The sequence below is a fragment of the Oncorhynchus clarkii genome, chromosome 6 (assembly GCF_045791955.1).
Source record: "Oncorhynchus clarkii lewisi isolate Uvic-CL-2024 chromosome 6, UVic_Ocla_1.0, whole genome shotgun sequence".
Taxonomy (NCBI): Eukaryota; Metazoa; Chordata; class Actinopteri; order Salmoniformes; family Salmonidae; genus Oncorhynchus; species Oncorhynchus clarkii.
Genome location: NC_092152.1, coordinates 41,983,447 through 42,005,903, shown reverse-complemented (window position 1 = coordinate 42,005,903; position 22,457 = coordinate 41,983,447). Strand labels below are relative to the sequence as shown.

At 40.4% G+C, this 22,457-nt stretch overlaps 1 protein-coding gene across 2 annotated transcripts in view; it reads left to right on the top strand.

Annotated features, from left to right (window-relative positions):
* LOC139411170 (importin 11) overlaps positions 1-22,457 on the top strand; it is a 231,111-nt gene that overhangs the window by 150,494 nt on the left and 58,160 nt on the right. For both annotated transcript variants that reach the window (XM_071157083.1, XM_071157082.1), the window contains exons 24-26: positions 1,104-1,199; positions 2,765-2,878; positions 8,319-8,440. In XM_071157083.1, coding sequence (XP_071013184.1) covers positions 1,104-1,199; positions 2,765-2,878; positions 8,319-8,440 — 332 coding nt within the window. The remainder of the gene's footprint in view (positions 1-1,103; positions 1,200-2,764; positions 2,879-8,318; positions 8,441-22,457) is intronic.

Here is a 22,457-nt window from a genome sequence, read left to right as displayed (position 1 = left end):
ACTGGAGTCTTCGACAATTTTTTGGGCCTTCCTCTGATACCGCCTAGGATATAGTTCCTGGATGGTAGGAAGCTTGGCCCCAGTGATGTACTGGGCCGTACGCACTACCCTCTGTAGCGCCTTACGTTCAGATGCCAAGCAGTTGCCATAAGCAGTTGCCGGTTTGCCATACAACCGGTCTGGATGCTCTCAATGGTGTAGCTGTAGAACTTCTTGAGGATCTGGGAACCCATGCCAAATCTTTTCAGTCTCCTGAGGGGGAAAATGTGTTGTCGTGCCTAGAAATTGTAAAAAACAATTAAGTTACGAGTTGAACTTTAATTAACAGATGAGATATGTTGGCACGACTGCCTTTTTGCATCTCCATCCCAAAGACCTTGCTTGGAAGTGTACTTTGCCAGACTGCCAAGAACCTTGCCCTCATCCAGGCCAAGGTGGCGAGACACGGTAGTGATAACACCATAGGCCTTGTTGATCTCTGCACCAGACAGGATGCTCTTGCAAGCATACTTGGGGTCCAACATGTACGCTGTGGCGTGTATGGGCTTCAGGCAGAAGTCTTTGGGCTTTTTTAAATTTATTTTAGAACTGCAGTTTCCTCTCTTTACTACTGGAATGTTTTTTTTCCAAAAATGAAAATACTGCCCCCTAGTCACAACAGGCTAACTAGCTGGTTTTAGACCTTGGGGTAGGTGTTCTCTTCCAGGCTGTTCATTTTAGGGTTGAAGTACAGTTTCAGGCACAGGACCTGGAAATAGAGGTTTTCACAGGTCCAAAAAGTCGAACCCTTTCCCGAAATGATCCTGGGGCTTTCCCACCCAGACCCGATATGCATAAAATGTTTGTTTTTTAAATATACATAACTTTTCCAAACGGACCAGAGGTCAACAAGACCCTTTCTGTATAGACCTTGTCAGGGCCACACCCGGTCCGATCTGAGTGAGGAAATTAGCAGAAAAGTACTTTTTTAGCTACCTTATTAAACTGAGCTGATAAAGCACGAGAGGGAGGAGCCATTCTAGTAGGACAACGAGTGATCAACCAACCAAACCGCATCGCGTTATAGTAGACTAATAGCTGTCTCTTTCTCTCTCTGTCTGTAGGTGGTAGAAGTAGCTCTGAAGGTTAGCCCCGTGTTAGGAGCCCACATGTTCCAGCCCCTGCTGCCTTCTGTCTTCAGAGGGATCGTGGATGGAGAGGTGAGCTACCTGTTAATGCTTTGTACCTGTTCTGGAGCTGGGCTTTGGTTAGCTAAGTTCCAGTAGCTTTCCATAAATTCACGGGTTTTCCAGAAATCCTGGTTGGCGATTTGGGGAAAGTTACCAGCATTTTTGCAACCTTAGTCTGTCTCTCTCTCTTTCTCTTTTTCTCTATCTTATGAGAGCTCTGCTTTAACTGCTATGGCTCCCTGTCAGAACCTTCCATAGGAACCTTTAGTCTCTCACTCACTCACTATGGGTTCCCCTTATGTCGTTCCCTGTCGAATACTAAAGGACTAAATTGAATAACAGTATAAGCCATTTAGCCTTTATAGGTCACTGTAAACTGAGTGTATAAAACATTATACTCTTTCCATGACAGACTGATCAGGTGATTTCAGGTTGAAGGCTACTTCAATCAGTGTAGAGGAAGGGGTGGAAATAGGCTAAAGGATTTTGAACCCTTGAGACATGGATTGTGTATGTGTCATTCAGAGGCTGAATGGGCAAGGCAAAATATTTAATTGCCTTTGAACGGGGTATGGTAGTAGGTTCCAGGTGCCTCCGGTTTATGTGAAGAACAGCAACTCTACTGGGTTTTTCACGCTCAACTTTTTCCTATGTGTAATGTGTATTAAGAATGGTCCGACACCCAAAGGACATCCAGTCAACTTGACACAACTCTGGAAGCATTGGAGTCAACATGGGCCAGAATCCCTGTGTGCTTTCGACACCTTGTAGAGTCCATGCCCTGACGAGTTCAGGCTGTTCTGAGGGCAAAAGGAGGGTGCAGCTCAATATTAGGAAGGTGTTCTTGATGTTTTGTACACTGTGTATGTTTTTGGTTTAAAGGAACATAATTGACCAACGTCAGTTCAATTATTACAATTCCATTTCGTTCCGTTTTTTTCTTTGAACTCAATGCACAGTTTCTCTCGCAATCGAGAGGGATAGAGATCAGAGGTTTCTCTACCTGAAAATACATGATATAAGCAATTGATAGTTGATATTCAGTAGTCATAAAAGTATGCCTTAATAATTTTGAAGATCTACTCAAATAGTGATTTTGTCAGACAGCATAGGCAGCAGCTCTATGGAGATGGCTTGGAATTAAATTAAATCAAATCAAACAGAAGTAATTTACACAACTGACATTATTTTAGTGAAGTAATGTGAATAAATTATAGTTAATAATTGATGAGCGGTAATAGACAGTCACCATTATGGGGCTTTTATTAATTGTTTTCTGTTTTACAGCATTCAACTGACAAAATGCATAATCAATTTAATGTTTTTTTTTAAATATATTGAAACTGAAATCCTTGATTATTTTTTAATAATCGAAAACGAACCAACCTCAAAAAGCGCTAATTGCTCAGCACTACTGTATGTCAAACTCATACAATTACCTTGACTGGTTTGTTCTGAAAGCGCTCAAGGTTTTATGCTTTCATCAGTTACCTTGGCATATACTGTACTTACTCATTGACAGTAATACGTACATGCTCCTCCCCACATCGTGTTTTCAGCATTAACCCTGTTCTTTCTTGTGTGTGTGTTTGTAGCGGTACCCGGTGGTGATGTCCACCTACCTGGGCATCATGGGAAGAGTCCTGCTGCAGAACGCTAGTTTCTTCTCCTCTCTCCTCACACAGATGGCCAGCGAGTACAACCAGGAGGTGAGACACCTTGCCAACTAGTAGAGTGGTGGAATGGTAGGCATATTGGATGTACCATATGGCCCGTAACTCTAACCAGGAGGTTACATCATTTAACCCCCCTCTCCCATAATTTAGCTTTGTTACCGCCGTAGTACTTAAAGCAACAAACATTTTCCCAAGATGCCTTTTTGTTTAGATTTTTATTTATATTCACCCTCTATTGTCTGTACAACTTTTCTTTAGCGACAGAGAATAAATGAGAAAGAAATTCTGCTCCCCTTCAACAGCAGCCAAAATGATTAAATCACGTTCAGTCCACCAAAGTATTCAGACCTCTTGACTTTTTCCACATTTTGTTACATTATAGCCTTTTTCTAAAATTGATTAAATTAATAAAAATCCTCAGCAATCTACACACAATACCCCATAATGACAAAGCGTAAACAGGTTTTCATACATTTTTGAAAATGATCATCCTTGATCATTGATCATCCTTGAGATCTTTCTACAACTTGGAGTCCACCTGTGGTAAATTGCATTGATTGGACATGATTTGGAAAGACACACACCTGTCTATATAAGGTCCCACAGTTGGCAGTGCATGTCAGAGAAAAAACCAAGCCATGAGCTCGAAGGAATTGTCTGTAAAGCTCTGACAGGATTGTATCGAGGGGAAGGGTACCAAAAAATGTCTGCAGCATTGAAGGTCCCCAAGAACACAGTGGCCTCCATCATTCTTAAATGGAAGACGTTGAGAACCACCAAGACTCTTCCTAGAACTGGCCACCCGGCCAAACTGAGCAATCGGGGGAGAAGGGCCTTGGTCAGGGAGGTGACCAAGAAAGTCGATGGTCACTCTGTGGCGATGGGAGAACCTTACAGAAGGACAACCATCTCTGCAGCACTCCACCAATCAGGCCTTTATGGTAGAGTGGTCAGACGGAAGCCACTCCTCAGTAAGACGGGCCATGGTCAGGGAGGTGACCAAGAACCCAATGGTCACTCTGACAGAGCTTCAGAGTTCCTCTGTGGAACTCTTGTGGGTAGATTGATGAGGGGGAAAAAAACATTGTATTCATTATAGAATAAGGCTGTTAAGTAACAACATTTGGAAAAAGTATTAGGGTCTGAATACTTTCCAAATGCACTGTATATGCCTGTTTGTCTGCTATGCTAATAGTTTTGAGATGTCTGTGGGTTAACTATCTCTGCTAATGCTAAAGTCACCACACCGTACAGATCAGGCCCTGCTGGGTACATAGGCCATCCAGTTGGGATCCAGGCAGCAGCGGCCGAGATTAAGCATGGGTGCCAGTCTTTTGACTTGCGCCAACTCCTTGATTGTTTTAGATTCTTGTTTGGCTAGGAAACAGCATATGAGACGGCTGAGGCAGAAGGTGAAACGGCTTGCAGCCCAGGTTACTAGCATAAACCTGTGTAAACATCCACATGCCTCTTAGTCACTACGACCTGCTGGCCTACTCTGATCAGGGGATCAGTTTGCCAAACCCTGCTACTTGTTCACAAAAATAAGCACAAGGGAGTTCCAGGAGGCCCTCTGAGAAGCAATTTGAGTCAGATTGTATTTTTATATGGAGCCTATACATGCATCTCTGTTGATTTTTATACCAAAAATTAAGAAAGTGGGATTGAGGGCAGTCTTTCCGTTGTTGACACTGAGGCTTGTCCACAAGTCTTGACTTGTAAAAGGCCTTGCAGTTGAAATGTCGACCTTCACAATTCTCCTTGCAATCCCCTTATCTATGTTTTCCAACAGTATATGCCCCCAGGGTCTTCGTGCAACTTTATTTCACTAGTTCGTGGATTACAGTCAGACTTTCTGGGCTTGTTTGAGTAGAAAATGAAAGGATTGGGAGGAAATGGTTTGGGCGATTGATTCCCGACCAGGGGATAAACGCACAGTTAGGTCTCATTAGGCCTATGAAGCCAAACAGAGTTTAAGAACCTCTGATACAGACTTTGCTATAGGGACTTGGCTGTTTGTCTTTCCTCTGGGTACCCCTTTCCCTGATGGAAATGGAGGATAGAGTTCGGTGGGAAACTCAAACCAGACAACCTCGTGGTCCACCAGGGACCAAATTATAGATGCGCTATATACAGTAGATATACAAGTCGGAAGTTTACATACACCTTAGACAAATACATTTAAATTCAGTTTTCCAGACATTTAATCCTAGTAAAAATGCCCTGTCTTAAGTCAGTTAGGATCACCACTTTATTTTAAGAATGTGAAATGTCAGAATCATAGTAGAGAATGATTTCAGCTTTTATTTCTTTCATCACATTCCCAGTGGGTCAGATGTTTACATACACTGAATTAGTATTTGGTAGCATTGCCTTTAAATTGTTTAACTTGGGTCAAACATTTTGGGTAGCCTTCCACAAGCTTCCCACAATAAGTTGGGTGAATTTTGGCCCATTCCTCCTGACAGAGCTGGTGTAACTGAGTCAGGTTTGTAGGCCTCCTTGCTTGCACATACTTTTTCAGTCCTGCCCACACTTTTTCTATAGGATTGAGGTCAGGGCTTTGTGATGTCCACTCCAATACCTTGACTTTGTTGTCCTTAAGCAATTTTGCCACAACTTTGGAAGTATGCTTGGGGCCATTGTCCATTTGGAAGACCCATTTGCGACCGAGCTTTAACTTCCTGACTGATGTCTTGAGATGTTGCTTCAATATATCCACATAATTTTATTTCCTCATGATGCCATCTAGTTTGTGAAGTGCACTAGTCCCTCCTGCAGCAAAGCACCCCCACAACATGATGCTGCCACCCCCCGTGCTTCACGGGTTGGGATGGTGTTCATTGGCTTGCAAGCCTCCCCTTTTTCCTACAAACATAACGATGGTCATTATGGATAAACAGTTCTATTTTTGTTTCATCAGACGAGGACATTTCTCCAAAACGTACGATCTGTGTTCCCATGTCCAGTTGCAAACCATAGCCTGGCTTTTTCATGGCGGTTTTGGAGCAGTGGCTTCTTCCTTGCTGAGCGGCCTTTCAGGTTATGTCGATATAGGACTTGTTTTACTGTGGATGTAGTTGCTTTTGTACCTGTTTCCTCCAGCATCTTCACAAGGTCCTTTGCTATTGTACCAATGTACGTTCATCTCTAGGAGACAGAACGTGTCTCCTTCCTGAGTGGTTTGACGGCTGCGTGGTCCCATGGTGTTTATACTTGCGTACTATTGTTTGTACAGAATTACATGGTACCTTCAGGCATTTGGAAATTGCTCCCAAGGATGAACCAGACTTGTGGAGGTCTCCCCCAAAAAATTCTGAGGTCTTGGCTGATTTCTTTTGATTTCCCACAATGTCAAGCAAAGAGGCACTGTTTGAGGAATGTCTTGAAATACATCCACAGGTACACCTCCAATTGTCTCAAATTATGTCAATTAGCCTATCAGAAACTTTTAAAGCCATTACATAATTTTCTGTAACTTTCCAAGCTGTTTAAAGGCACAGTCAACGTAGTGTATGTAAACTTCTAACCCACTGGAATTGTGATACAGTGAATTCTAAGTGAAATAATCTGTCTGTAAACAATTGTTGGAAAAATGACATGTGTCATGCACAAAGTAGATGTCCTAACCGACTTGCCAAAACTATAGTTTGTTAATAAGACATTTTTGGAGTGATTGAAAAATGAGTTTTAATGACGCCAACCTAAGTGTATGTAAACTTCCGATTTCAAGTGTATGTGTGTATGTATGTGTGTGTGTGTGTGTGTGTGTGTGTATATGTAGGTTTTCATATATATATACATACATACATATACACACACACACACACACAGACACACACACACACACACACACACACACACACACACACACACATACATATACATACACACATACACTTGAAATCAGAAGTTTACATACACTTAGGTTGGCGTCATTAAAACTCATTTTTCATAATGAAAAATATAATATATATATATCGTATTTTTATATCCCATAATGACAAAGCAAAAACGGGTTTAGACAGTTTTGCTATTTTATTCAAAATAAAAAACTTTAATATTACATTTACGTAAGCATTCAGACCCTTTACTCAGTACTTTGTTGAAGCACCTTTGACAGTGATTACAGCCTCGAGTCTTCTTGGGTATGACACTACAAGTTTGGCACACCTGTATTTGGGGAGTTTCTCCCATTCTTCTCTGCAGATCCTCCTAACCTCTGTCAGGTTGGATGTGGAGTGTCGCTGCACAACTATTTTCATTTCAAGTATCTCCAGAGATGTTCGATCCAGTTCAAGTCCGGGCTCTGGCTGGGCCACTCAAGGACATTCAGAGACTTGTCCTGTAGCCACAGCATTGTCTTGGCTGTTTGCTTAGGATCATTGTCCTGTTGGAAGGTGAACCTTCACCCCAGTCCTGGGAGCTCTGGAGCAGGTTTTCATCAAGGATCTCTCTGTACTTTGCTTCGTTCATCTTTGCCTTGATCCTGACTAGTCTCCCAGTCCCTGCCACTGAAAAATATCCCCACAGCATGATGCTGCCACCACCATATGCTTCACCTTAGGGATGGTGCCAGGTTTCCTCCAGACGTGTCGCTTGGTGGAGTGCTGCAGAGATGGTTGTCCTTCAAGTTTCTTGTTACCTCCCTGACCAAGCCCTTCTCCCCCATTGCTCAGTTTGGCTAGCCATCCAGCTCTAGGAAGAGTCTTGGTGGTTCCAAACTTCTTCCATTGAAGAATGGTGGAGGCCACTGTGTTCTTGGGGACCTTCAAAGCTGCATACATTTTTTGTGCCCTTCCTCAGATCTGTGCCACGACACAAGCCTGTCCCATAGCTCACAGACAATTCCTTTAAACCTCAATACTTGGATTTTGTTCTGACATGCACTGTCAACTGTGGGGACTTTATATAGACAGGTGTGTGTCTTTCCTAATCATGTCCAATCAATTGAATTTACCACTGGTGGACTCCAATCAAGTTGTAGAAACATCTCAAGGATGATTAATGGAAATATGATTCACCGGGGCTCAATTTCGAGTCTCATAACAAAGGGTCTGAATGCTAATGTAATTAAGGTATTTTGTATATCTATTTTTTTATTTGAGAACATTTCTAAAAACCTGTTTCGCTTTGTCAATATGTGGTAATGTGTGTAGATTGAGGACATTATTTTATTTAATCAATTTTAGAATAAGGCTGAAACTTTACAATATGTGGAAAAAGTTAAGGGGTCTGAATACTTTCCTAATGCACTGTATACAGTAGGGTGTATCTCATAAGCTCTACTCTTCCATCAGTAGTGATGTGACAAAATAGGTGAGAGCATTGTGGATGAAGACTAATAGCTGTTATGCTTTCACCTGTCCACTTCTTTTCTGTGACTTTGAAAGACAGAGGCCACTTCAGATGACTGATATGTTTGAACCTTGTGTTCTTGCTCTCTCTCCCTTTCTTTCTCACTTTCTCTCAGATTGGCCAGTTGTTAGGTGGTGTGATAGAGATGTGGGTTGACCGCATGGACAACATCACACAGCCGGAGAGGAGGAAACTGTCGTCTCTGGCTCTGCTCTCCCTCTTACCGTCAGACAACAGGTGAGGACACACCTAGCAAATTAGTTGGAGCGTTTCAGCTCTCTTTATTTCCATACCCTGACTCCCATTGGCTGACAAAAAAACACAGGTAGGCACACACACCAGCATTTTTTCTGCATAGAAATGTATTGGGCGGGACGCTAAAGTGTTTTTTGGGCCGGCTATGTCCAAACAGTGTAAAAATGTATATATATATATATACCGGTCAAAAGTTTTAGAACACATACTCATTCAAGGTTGTATTTTATTTTAGTTATTTATGCATTGTAGAATAATAGTGACGACATCAAAACTATTAAATAACACATATGAAATCATGTAGTAACCAAAACAGTTTTAAACCAATCAAAATATATTTTACATTTGAGATTCTTCAAATATTCACTCCTTGCCTTGATGACAGCTTTGCACACTCTTGGCATTCTCTCAACCATGATGTAGTCACCTGGAATGCATTTCAATTAACAGTTCTTAAAATGTAATTTGTGGAATTGATTTCCTTCTTTATACATTTGAGCCAATCAGTTGTGCTGTGACAAGGTAGGAGGTGTACAGAAGATTTGGTAAAAGACCAAGTCCATATTGTGGCAAGAACAGCTCAAATAATCAAAGAGAAACGACAGTCCGTCATTACTTTAAGACATAAAGGTCAGTCAATCCGGAAAATATCTAGAACTTTGAATGTTTCTTCAAGTGCAGTCGCAAAAACCATCCATCGCTATGATGAAACTGGCTCTCATGAGGACTGCCATAGGAATGGAAGACCCAGAGTTACCTCTGCTGCTGAGAGGATAAGTTCATTAGAGTTACCAGCCTCAGAAATTGCATCCCAAATACACAGACACATCTCAACATCAACTGTTCAGATGAGACTGTGTGAATCAGGCCTTCATAGTCGAATTGCTGCAAAGAAAGCACTACTAAAGGACACCAAAAATAAGAAGACTTGCTTGGGCCAAGACACACGAGAAATGGACGTTAGACTGTTGGAAATCTGTCCTTTTGGTCTGATAACTCCAAATTTGAGATTTTTGGTTCCAACCACCGTGTCTTTGTGAGACGCAGAATAGTTGAACGGATGATCTCTGAATGTGTCGTTTCCACCGTGAGGCATGGAGGAGGTGTTTTGGTGTAGGGGTGCTTTGCTGGTGACACTGTAAGTTATTTATTTAGAATTCAAGGCACAATAAACCATCATGGCTACCACAGCATTCTGCAGCGATACTTCATCCCGTCTGGTTTGGGCTTAGTGGGACTATCATTTGTTTTCAACATGACAGTGACTCCAGACACACCTCCTTGCTGTTTAAGGGTTATTTGACCAAGAATGAGAGTGATGGAGTGCTGTGTCAGTTGACCTGGCCTCCGCATTCACCAATATAGATGGTGTGGGATGATTTGGACCGCAGAGGTGAAGGAAAAGCAGCCAACAAGTGCTCAGCATATGTGGGAGCTCCTTCAAGACTGTTGGAAAAACATTCCTCATGAAACTTGTTGAGAGAATGCCAAGAGTGCTGCAAAGCTGTCAAGGCAATGGTTGGCTACTTTGAAGAATATAAAATATTTTGAACTGTTTGGCAATAATGACCATTGTTATGTTTGGAGGAAATGGAGGAGGCTTGCAAGCCGAAGAACACCATCCCGACCGTGAAGCACTTGGGTGGCAGCATCATGTTGTGGGGGTGCTTTGCTGCAGAATGGGACTGGTGCATTTCACAAAATAGATACCATCCTGAGGAAAGAAAATTATGTGGCTATATTGAAGCAACATCTCAAGACATCAGTCAGGAAGTTAAAGCCTGGTCGCAAATGGGTCTTCCAAATGGACAATGACCCCAAGCATACTTCCAAAGTTGTGGCAAAATGGCTTAAGGACAACAAAGTCAAGGTATTGGAGTGGCCATCACAAAGCCTTGACTTCAATCCTATAGAACATTTGTGGGCAGATCTGAAAAGCATGTGCGAGCCAGGAGGCCTACAAACCTGACTCCGTTACACCAGCTCTGTCAGGGGGAATGGGCCAAAATTCACCCAACTTATTGTGGGAAGCTTGTGGAAGGCTACCCGAAACGTTTGACCCAAGTTAAACAATTTAAAGGCAATGCTACCAAATACTAATTGCGTGTATGTAAACGTCTGACCCACTGGGAATGTGATGAAAGAAATAAAAGCTGAAATAAATCATTCTTTCTACTATTATTCTAACATTTCACATTCTTAAAATAAAGTGGTGATCCTAACTGACCTATGACAGGTAATTTTTACTATGATTAAATGTCAGGAATTGTGAAAACTGAATTTAAATGTATTTGTCTAAGGTGTATGTAAACTTCCGACTTCAACTGTAGCTCCATTGTCTTTTATACATACTTTATATCTGGTTTTAGTTGTTTAAAGTGATACCCTAGAATTTCTGCAATGAAGCCTTCATCTTTTTCAACGGAGTCATATATAAAATTTTTGTCTCTGCATCCAGCATGAAGAAAGTTAGAAGTAGTTTCACTAGCCAATGCTAACTAGTGTTAGTGCAATGTCTGGAAGTCTATGGTATCTACTAGTTAGCAACTTCAAACTGTACGCAGAGACAAAATAACTGCAAGAAACTGGTAAATTATTTTTATGAGCAGCATGATGTTAACGGTTCATTTATATGCTTTGTCTAAATCTGGCTTCTCTATTGCCTTCTCACTGCTATCTGCATGATCAATCACAGACAGCACATCTCAGCATGGAGCACAGTTCACAATGCATGTATCTCATGGTAACTGTTTTTCTTTTGACAAAACAGTTATTGTAAAGATATATTTTTTTATTGCAACGCAGAGTTTTAAAAACAGCCTATTACTTGAATATAGCTGCTTTAAATCAGTGCGTGTGCAATTGCGGGACACAACAAAAAAGAAACAAATCCAAGCATCACACAGTTCTGCTCCCTTAATGTCTCACTCACTCAATTGCGTTCTGACAGCTCCCTCTACACACGCGTGCTGTGTGCACCTACAGAAATAAATGCCTATAAAAACGTCTCTAACTGATGGGATACACAAGCTACATTCCTTGCCAAATTGAGTTTTATCTCAAATTCAAAATGGACTGGTTAACTGAAGTAGGAAAATATGTGTTCCGACAATGAGTTGCAGTTTTGGAATAATTATGTAATTTTTGCTTAGGCTACTTTGCGGTTGTCACTAATTACCACAGCCAGTAAGTCAATATTGGCTGTATTGTAAAAATGTATGCAAGTAAACATGTGCTTTTTTGTCTTACTTTAAGTTTAGGGTGAGGCATAAGAGTAAACAGTACTGCGAGGAGCACGTTTTTACATACAGTCATTTGGAATAGCCTTCCCTTGGAGATCAAGCAAATAAAAAGTAAAAATAGCTTTAAAAAGCAGGCAAAGTTTTTCATTCGGACAAGGTTGTCTAAGTAAGGGAAACCACTCCATTGCCCCTTGTGCCCCCTACTGCTGGTCAGGTGTATTTATTTGAAGGATCGGTATGATGTGCGATTACTAGATTGTTTTAATGTGAAATGAGTATGGTTGATTTTTAAGGTTAGGGAGAAGTGCAGTGAATAGTTATACTTTTTAGGATGTCAATGTAATGAATGTATTTATGGTTGTTTGTAATTTTGTCTTGTCTTTTAATCATTATGTGTTAGTTATTTTTACCATCGAGGACCACTTTGGAGATAAGCGTTTTTATGAATACTTTCAAGTTATATCATCTTGGTCCACATTGTGCATTTTGTTGTATATATCTGTTGCCCAAAATTAATTCAATATAAAAAAGGTTAGCAATGTGGTTAAGTTTAAAATCTGATTTTATGAAGAAAAATTGTAGAAACAGGCAGAATTTATGAATTTGTGGCTGTGGTAACTAACGTTAGTGACGACCCTACTTTAGGAACTGCTAGTGTCATTTAGAATTTGTTAGCTTAGGCTATTACCCCCTCTAAACAAAGACAGGTTCCAAACTGAAACTATGCAAAAAAAACGTTAGTTTGATGAAGACAGAGCGTATTTTCATCAGAATCATTAAGCCTTGGCCTACTCACCAGACAGATGTCCTAGCCATAACTCATCCAGATGTAGTGTTCAATGTAGAATAGTTCATCGATTTAGAAAATTCCAAGGACAGGCATAATGAACTCAATAGAGCGTCTGTATATCCTGTATATATTCCTCTTTCTCAGTTGTGCACCTGGGCCTCCCACTCTTTCTATTCTGGCTAGAGCCAGTTTGCGCTGTTCTGTGAAGGGAGTAGTACACAGAGTTGTACGAGATCTTCAGTTTCTTGGCAATTTCTCACATGGAATAGCCTTCATTTCTCAGAACAAGAATAGACTGACAAGTTTCAGAAGAAAGTTATTTGTTTCTGGCCATTTTGAGCCTGTAATCAAACCCACAAATGCTGATTCTCCAGATACTTAACTTGTCTAAAGAAGGACAGTTTTATTGCTTATTTAATCAGGACAACAGTTTTCAGCTGTGCTAACATCATTGCAAAGGGTTTTTTAATGATTAATTAGCCTTTTAAAATTATAAACTTGGATTAACTAACACAACATACCATTGGAACACAGGAGTGATGGTTGCTGATAATGGGCCTCTGTACACCTATGTAGATATTCCATTTAAAAAATATATTTCCAGCTACAATAGTCATTTACAACATTAACAATGTCTACACTGTATTTCTGATCAATTTGATGTTATTTTAATGGACAGAAAATGTGCTTTTCTTTCAAAAACAAGGACATTTGTAAGTGACCCCAAACTTTTGAACGGTTGTTTGTCACTGCGAAGTGTAAAAGGGAGACCTCGAAAATTCTATCCCTTTGGCCGCTGATATTAGAAGTGCCCATCCAAGAAGGCTCAAGGTCATTGGCCAGAAATAAAATGTAAAATCACGTTATATGTACAATAGCTTTGATTGGACTTATCATGTCAACATCATACTTTCAAAATATTAGCCAGCAGTCATCATGAATCAAGTTGACAATCTACTGGCAAGTCCTTTTCAATCCTTGTCGTATGAAGAGAAGTAATGAAGAGAAATTATAGATAAAACCTATCGGTGCTCATCGGCCATTGGACATAAACAGTACACAACAAGTTGGAAATCGCGAATTCAACCATGAGTGGTTTGGGAGGAAGTGAGCACAGCACAACAACGTGGGTCCAAAAATGTATTGTATGCTGCTGCATAAATTATTTAGTATGCCAGGGAGATATGTATACTGTAGCTAAGAAAGTAATAACTTTACTAAGTGTATGTTGTTTAGTAAGCTGTTAGTAGCCCATGTGCCTCACGCTATTAATTTGTTCCCTTTTCTGCTCTTAATTAGCCAATAGCCTGTTTTAGAGACATGTCATTGAATATTGTAAGAGCTTTCATTGTCTGCTTATTGGGGCGGCAGGGTAGCATAGTGGTTAGAGCGTTGGACTAGTAACCGGAAGGTTGAAAGTTCAAACCCCCGAGCTGATAAGGTACAATCTGTCGTTCTGCCTCTGAACAGGCAGTTAACCCACTGTTCCTAGGCCGTCATTGAAAATAAGAATTTGTTCTTAACTGACTTGCCTGGTTAAATAAAGGTAATAAAAATAATAATAAAATATACGCCCCTGTCATTTATCCCACGGTGTACAGGGAGAATACTGTAAGAACGGAACATATTCTGAATTCTGACGCTGTATGTTTCAAGTGCTGAAGAGTGCTGAACAAATAGTTATATTGGCAATGTCCGTCATAGCTTGTCTTAATCGAAATTACGGATTGCCTCTTATCCTTTTGTCGTTCACTTATGCCATAGTTTGTACATCTCAATTCCCAGTAGAAACCACATTTGTTTAACAAGTCAGTCATATCAGATATGTTTATTTTAAAGGCAGTAAATGAGGCTGAATTAACTGTTTCGCTGCCAGACAATGCTCTGCTGATAGCCAGGTGTAGCAGTGGTAAGGTCTGCTATTGGGACTCTGCTGTTGGGACAGCTTTATGTAGGCACCGTTTGTCACCGTTATAGTGCAATTAATGTATTGTTTAGTTTTGTGTAGTGGCTTTGCTGGTATGCATAGTAGTTTTTTAAAGTTTGTCACACCAAGATTTACATTCTAAAATTACCAATGAGCAAGCGCCCCACTGATGAGGTTACTTCCTTTTTGAAGATTGGGTTCCACGATATAATATAACCACTTGATATTACAGTTTCAATAAATTCATCTTAAATTGCACTTGTTTTTTTACTGACTGACTGACTGTATGAGGCAATTTAGCTATTAGGATTTGTTATCTGTAATGGTTATACATTTGTCATTGGAGCTCACTGATGGCATATGGATAAATGTGCACATTTCTTTCCAGTACTGCTCTTGTTCTAAAATAGCTTTTTTTAAAGTATATATGTATTTTTTCAGTCGAGTACTTGAGTACTTCACAAAAAAAAATAATGCAAGTACTCGGAACAGTCAAAAAAGTAATGTCCATCCCTATTCTCGCTCCATCAATTCCATTCAAATGTAACCCAAAATCGATAATCCTGTTCAAGATATAATCCTGTTCAAGATATATATATATATACATTTTTTAAAATTTTACCTTAATTTACTAGGCAAGTCAGTTAAGAACACATTTTTATTTTCATTGACGGCCTAGGAACAGTGGGTTAACTGCCTTGTTCAGGGGCAGAACGTCAGATTTTTACCTTGTCAGCTCGGGGATTCGATCTTGCAACCTTTCGGTTACAAGTCCAACGCTTTAACCACTATGCTACCTGCCACCCCCGAACAAAATGCAGTACAGTAATACAGTCCACACTCAAAAAGATCAGGCTAGTTTAATTTGTTTACCCAAGAGCTACTACATATATTTGATTTTATGTTGTGTGTAATGTGCGGTAGCCTATACAGTGTGTTCAGTCTCCTTGCCTTTTTCAACATTTTGTTACTGCCTTATTCTGAAATTGATTAAATTGTCCCGAAGCCACTTGTGCTTAGGGTCATTGTCCTTTTGGAGCAGGTTTTCATCGAGGATCTCTCTGTGCTTTGTGCCATTCATCTTTCCCTTGATCCTGACTAGTCTCCCAGTCTCAGCCGCTGGGAGACCATGATTTTACCCTTATTTTACCAGGTAAATTGACTGAGAATATATTCTCATTTACAGCAACGATCTGGGGAACAGTTACAGGGGAGAGTATCTGAATCGGCCAATTTGTAAACGGGATGATTAGGTGGCCATGATGGTATGAAGGCCAGATTGGGAATTTAGCCAGGACACCGGTGTTAACACCACTACTCCATCCATTTAACCTCCCATCTGAAAGACAGCACCCTACAGAGGGCAATGTCCCCAATCACTACCCTGGGGCATTGGGATATTTTTTGGGGGACCAGAGGAAAGGGTGCCTCCTACTGGCCCTGCAATACCACTTCCAGCCGCATCAGGTCTCCCATCCAGGGACTGACCAGGGCTAACCCTGCTTAGCTTCAGAAGCAAGCCAGCAGTAGGATGCGGGGTGGTATGCTGCTGGCACGCAGGGTGGTAATGCTGCTGGCACATGCTTCATGTGTAAAGCATGAAGCATGTGTAGATGGTGTCAGGTTTCCTCCAGACGTGATGCTTGGCATTCAGGGCAAATAGTTCAATCTTGGTTTCATCAGACCAGAGAATCTTGTTTCTCAAGGTCATGGAGTTCTTTAGGTGCATTTTTAACTCCAAGCGGGCTGTCATGTGCCTTTTACTGAGGAGTGGCTTCCGTCTAACTACTACCATAAAGGCCTGGTTCGTGGAGTCCTGCAGAGATGGTTGTCCTTCTGGAAGGTTTTCCCATCTCTACAGAGGAACTCTAGAGCTCTGTCAGAGTGACTATAGGGTTATTGGTCACCTCCCAGACCAAGGCGCTTATCCTTTCAATGCTGCAGAAATGTTTTGGTACCCTTCCCAAGATCTGCGCCTCGACACAATCCTGTCTCTGAGCTCTACGGACAATTCCTTCGACCTCATGGTTGGATTTTGCTCTGACATGCACTGTCAGCTGTGGGACCTTTTTATATAGACGTGTGCCTTTCCAAATCATGTCCAACCAATTTGAATTTACCACATGTGGACTCAAATTTGTAGAAACATCTCAAGGATGATCAATGGAAACAGGATTCACCTGAGCTCAATTTCGAGTCTCATAGCAAAGGGTCTGAATACTTGTGTTAAGTTTTTTAATATATTTTTTATATACATTTGAAACTTTTTTTTGTCATTTTGGAGTCTATAAGTAACAAAATGTGGAAAAGGGGAAGGGGCCTGAATTATTTCCTAATGCACTGTATATTATAGGCTACCAGCACAATCATTTGGGCTTTTTTGGGCTCGGGCTCATAAAATGTCTTTAATGTATGGCTCATCAGGATCAGGTAGCATGAGGCTTGAATGTCATGCCGATCAAAGCTCAAATCAAATGGTGACATATGCTTTATACGCTTTAGAATAACTCTTCTGGAAGATAAGTGTTTTTTCTTGGGATGGAACATTTTGTAAAATACCATTTAAAATATGAAATGCTAGTATGTGTGAGAGAGAGAGGATGACCATTGGAGTATAGCTGGTCGATAGGATTTAAGTCTGGGCTGGATCAAAAAACATCTCCCTGGCTCTAATCTAAAAGGGTCACTCACACCTCTCTCTGATGCCACAGAAAGTGCAAACATTGCCAGGGTCAATTCAGGATGACCTCATCCTGAAAGCAAAATCTGTTACTGCTTTGTCGAGACATTGATCAACTTGACTCAAAATGTCGACAAACTAAGTGTGCTAAGGTTTTGATGGTGGGTGGGTGTCATAGGTTTGACATTATGGTTGTATCCTAACAGCTGGAGCAGGAGTTTTGTGTATAAGTCTCAGGACTTACTAAGGCTACAAATATTTGTTTACAACTGTTGGTCGATAAATATTTCATTTGATATTCTATTTTCTTGTCTTTTATGTGAGCCAGACAATGAGCGCTGAATTACAAGCACTGAAATTATTATACCGTGGCAGATAGCCAAGTGGGAGGTAAAGCATATTATTGAACTTTTCAAAGGATTAAGAATGAACTTCTCCTTTGTAAGTCTTGTGTTGTATGGTTGTAAATTCCTTATCCAGATTCTGGGGGTTGAGTTTTCTTTTGTTTTGATGTGACAATCATACTGTAGGCAAGTGGGAGTTCTTTTGTCCAGCAATTGGATATGACAGCCTTTGCTGGCTGTGTTGCATCTCCAAACTACCACCTAACTGCTATTTCACACAGTCACAGCTGAAATGCTATAGTTTGATGAATTTTGTAGACGTCACCTCAATCGAATCGTACGGTGACAGAGTACTAGGCCATACACAGTTGATTTACTGTTTAATGGATTTCATTTGTTTGTGGTGAGCAAGCAAATACACCTATCAGCCATACCCAAAGATGTTAGACTTTTGGTATAACGGTTTTGAAATTAGTTACCGGGACCACAGTTTTTCATTTTGCAGAGGCATATTCTGCAATATTATTATTTTTTATTTTTTATACAATGGATGACCTAGCTGAAACATATATCATTCTACTAAAGTAATCAGACCTATTCTTAATAAACTGCTTAAGCTCCTATTCAGCTTGAATTATACATTTAACAACATCTCCAACTACCATACAAATATTTTTAGACAGCTGAAGAACGCGCACAAATTTTCTTCTTTCGTAGTTTAGTCATATTTTTCTTACCTTAGTCATGTTTACTTTGCAGGTTGACTAGTATCTATTGAGTTGCAATATCTCCTAAATTGAATGCCCAACTTGAAGTATCTACAAAACAAATTTTGCAACCACATAATCCAAAAAAAGTATTTTTTCCTAAAAAATTAGCCGCCTGTTCGCGATTTCACAAATGATTATTTTGATCCACATGATTCGATCCACTGCGTTTGAACCGAATTCCAACTACTACAATGGCTAAGTTTGGGAAACCCTTATTTAGCAGATGCTTTTATCCACAGCGACCTAGTCAGTGCAATCCATAAATAAATAAATGGAGATTTATAAAAAAAAAATATTAAAAAAAAACTGTTTTGTGTAAATTGACTGTCGTGTGTGTCAGATCGGGATAACAGCTTCTGCTTTGCCAGTAATTTAATGTAAATATCTGATAACACGGTGGCTTCAGGTAACTTCTCCGTCTCCTTTTAATATGCAATTATTCCACTCACTAACTGTTCCTTGCCACTTACATTTCAATGATTTGTTTAATTTTGCAGCCTCCTCGTGTCCTATCTTATGATAATGATGTTGGATGACTAGTTTATTTTCTGTCACTGAATGTAAATCAGTGTTCTGGTTTGAAGAGGCTAGAGAGGTGTTGGTCTGAGTGGGGTACCACTCCCCCTTCATTTTCTTTTAAAAATTAGCATTTAGCTCACCATAAACTATTCAACAAAAGATTAATCGAAATCCATTTTTATTCGTCACATGCTTCGTAAACAACAGGTGTGCTGTAGACCAACAGTGAAATACTTACTTATTCAGTCCATCCGTCACTATTTCGTTCACTGTAAAAAAAAAAAAAGGGGGGGGGGGGGGGAGGTTTGTGTTAGTCTCTAAGCCATTGAAGGAAATGTAGCTTTTATTCCTTATCAGCAGAGGATATCTTATTGGCCTTTTGGTCCTACTGTTTTTGGTCATAGGATTATCACCTACTTGGTCAAGTTTAAAATGACTTTTGCAAGTCTTTTAATAAGTAAAGTACACATTTTGGAATCCTAGCTTTTAGGTTATTATATCCTCTACTTAGCATGCATAAATTGCGTGGTCAGTTTCATGGAAGAGTGCCATGGTTATTTGTATTTTGTTTGACCTGGTAAATTGGCATGCCAATCTTCCAGACATATGTGTGGAACTACAAGGATTGTATAGCATTACAATGAAACTAAAGTGAATGAGTTACTGCTTTGCTGATTCAATGTGGCCAAACAGCTAAAGAGAGAATAATTTCTTAATAAGTTACTCAATTGCGGCATTTATACTGTTGCTTTTGTTTGTTTGAGATCTCAAGAGGGAGATAGAAGTTTCCCAGTTGGGAACGTCCTCAAGTCACAGAATACATTAAAAAACACAGGCTGAGTTCAATCAAATCAACCCAAATTCCACCACAGAACCAGAAATGTACAAAACCGCAAGTTTCTTCGAACGACACTGATATACCTCATAGATGGATGACACTGTTAAAGTATTAATGGAGGGGGAAAAATCCCCTGCCTGACCCTAGCACCATGAAGCATTGCAACTAGCTACATACAGTAAGAATGTGTCTTTCCTTGCTCCTCGGGGACACTCTTTGGCTTCCCTGACACGTCCATGTTTTTATCTCCTCTGGAATGGAGGTGGGGTGACACCCATTGGTAAGTAATCACGAACGAGGTGTCGAGCAGAACGGAATTCGAACTGACACAAGCCTCACTTGTGATAAGAGATCTTTAATATGATGCCGGACGCCTACTTCAATCGGTTGCCATGACAGCCAAGCCTGACACTAATATCAAGGAGATTAAGGGTAGGGGTGTCCAATAGTGCGTGTTACACAGCAAGGTTATTAAAGTATTAAAATGTTATTAAACGCATGACTGGAAATAGGAAAGTATCCGAGACAAGTTTGTCTGTTGGCTTAAGATGTAGTCCTCCAAAAGTGTCTAAATGTCATTTGTATAATTGTTTGGCTCTACTTTTCATGCACCTTGTTCAGATTGTTCTGTGAGGTGGCATCAGAACAGTTTTTCTTTAGTCTATTGTCTGTTATTAAGATTTGCAGTTTGAGGCTTCTCGTTGTTTTCTCTTAGCCATTGATGCAAGCAATAATTTCAATGTTAATATGGAAACAGCAATGCATGTTTAGACTTGAGGGTAGAAATGTTGTACTATGGCAAAACGACAGCATAGGTACAACTGACAATTGCCAGCTATTGACAGACATTTTGTCAAGAGTATGAAAAAGCTACTCATTCTACAAAATAAAGCTTATTGGCTGACTTTTACTCCGGCCGGCTCGATCACAAATCAAACAATGAGCCAGATGTTTCACCAGATGTATACATTTTCCGGTTGGCATTTCTACTCACCACAAAATATGGTGATGAGAGGAAGCCCAGTGACCGGTAGTGGGAGAAGATGGAGAGAGATGTATTTTGTCTGCTTATTTTTTCATCAATGAAGCATTTGATCTCTGCCTTGGCTCTCTTGACTTTATCCTTTGCCAATGTTTTAAAAAATGTAGTTGTTTAGTAGTGCAAGGGCGAATTGAGTTATTGCACATGTGCGCTTTAGAGTAGGCATTCCCTAACGAATGTATGCTAATACATGCTAAAATGCGCCAATAGAATCGCTTGGCTCTGCCCACTAGGATTAATTTGCTCCCATTAGAAACGACAGGCTGTGGTCTATCTTTGTCTCGACTAACCATCCACTCACAAGTTTGGCGCTGAGTTTGAAGCTCCACTGCCCTCTTTATCTCAAGTTATTTTCCCGTTCTCGTTTCGTTCCATTGGTATGGCCAACCCACTGTTCTCACCCTTTCAAAGAAAGACTCAAATAATTAATCTATAAAATGCTTTTTTTGCTAGGCATTGGGTGTTTAATGGGAAACATCAAAGTAACTGAAATTCTGTATCCTCGGCTTTCTGAAGGAAGTGTAGTTTTGACAGCATAGTCCTTTCAGATCTGTTATTTAGTTAGCTAATTCGTTAGCTTCCTAACTGACTAACAAATATTAGCTAACTATTTTGTGAGATAACGTTAGTTAGTAAACTAGTTATCTAGCAAATAACTTGTGAGATGGCTAGCTTGCTAGGGAATGGGGCTTGAGGTTGAACTGGAACCAGCCAGCTATATATACCCACAGATGTGTGCCCTCAATAATTCAACCTATATGAACTGTTGGAACCTATGAATAAATAAAACGTAGGATGATATGCAGACAACTGAGACGGCTTGAACGTCCAACATGTAACAAACTCTGGTGAATGTGTCCTCGGGTGTTTAATAGATTGTAGTGCTTGACTTGGTCTGAAATAGGTGCCGGTACGGTTTATATTTAGGTGCAGGAGTAAAAGGTGCTTAAGCAGCAGGAGATTTTAGGTGCCGGCACGCCGCTCCGATGAGCTCCTGCCAAATTCGAGCACTGATAGATTATATATTTGATGCACTGAGCTGAGCTATCAAATGGTGGCTGGGCCTTGTCTTCCCCATCGGTTTTCACCACGTTAGAGAAAATGTGTCTCTCTGTCCTCTCATTTTCAATCACTGCCCTCTCATTCCCTGCTTCCTAATATGTTTTCTTTGCAGAATTTTCTTATCTAGATCTTCTTTCACCCTCTCTTTCTTGTTCACTGTCTTTTCCCTCCCTCACTTCATGTCTCCCGGTCTCTCTCCCCTCCGAGATAGTAACCATGGTTACCACCTAACATACAGTAATAACATGATGTTACCACTGAAACATGACTGTCAAATAAAGCACTACCAGTGGGCTAGTTTAGCAAGAATTTTCCACCCTACATTTTTTTTAAACACGTACTTCAGCAGATGTCGAGGTACAATCATTGTGCCTCATGAGAAGGCATACAGTTAAAGTACCATCAAATCCCAAATAAATGGTTTTGCCCAACTCCTTCCCAATCCAATATCAATCTACACATACACTCTACAGATTACTACACATGGATAATCAATGAAGTCACTTTACCTCTCTCCATCCCATCTGCTCTCTCCAGCCAAACTTAAATCTCTGTCACTAGAATGGAATCGACTTTCCTGTCTCTCCAAATCAATGTCTGAAATGCAAGCTTGGCCTTCGCTACTCACACCCAGCTTTGTGGTCATCTAGCTCACTTGGTATAGCGTGGCGCTTGCAATGCCAGGGTATTGGGTTCGATTCCTGGGACTACCCACCGGTAAAATGTATGCACCAATGACTGACTGTAAGTCGCTTTGGATAAAAGTGTCTGCTAAATGGCATTTT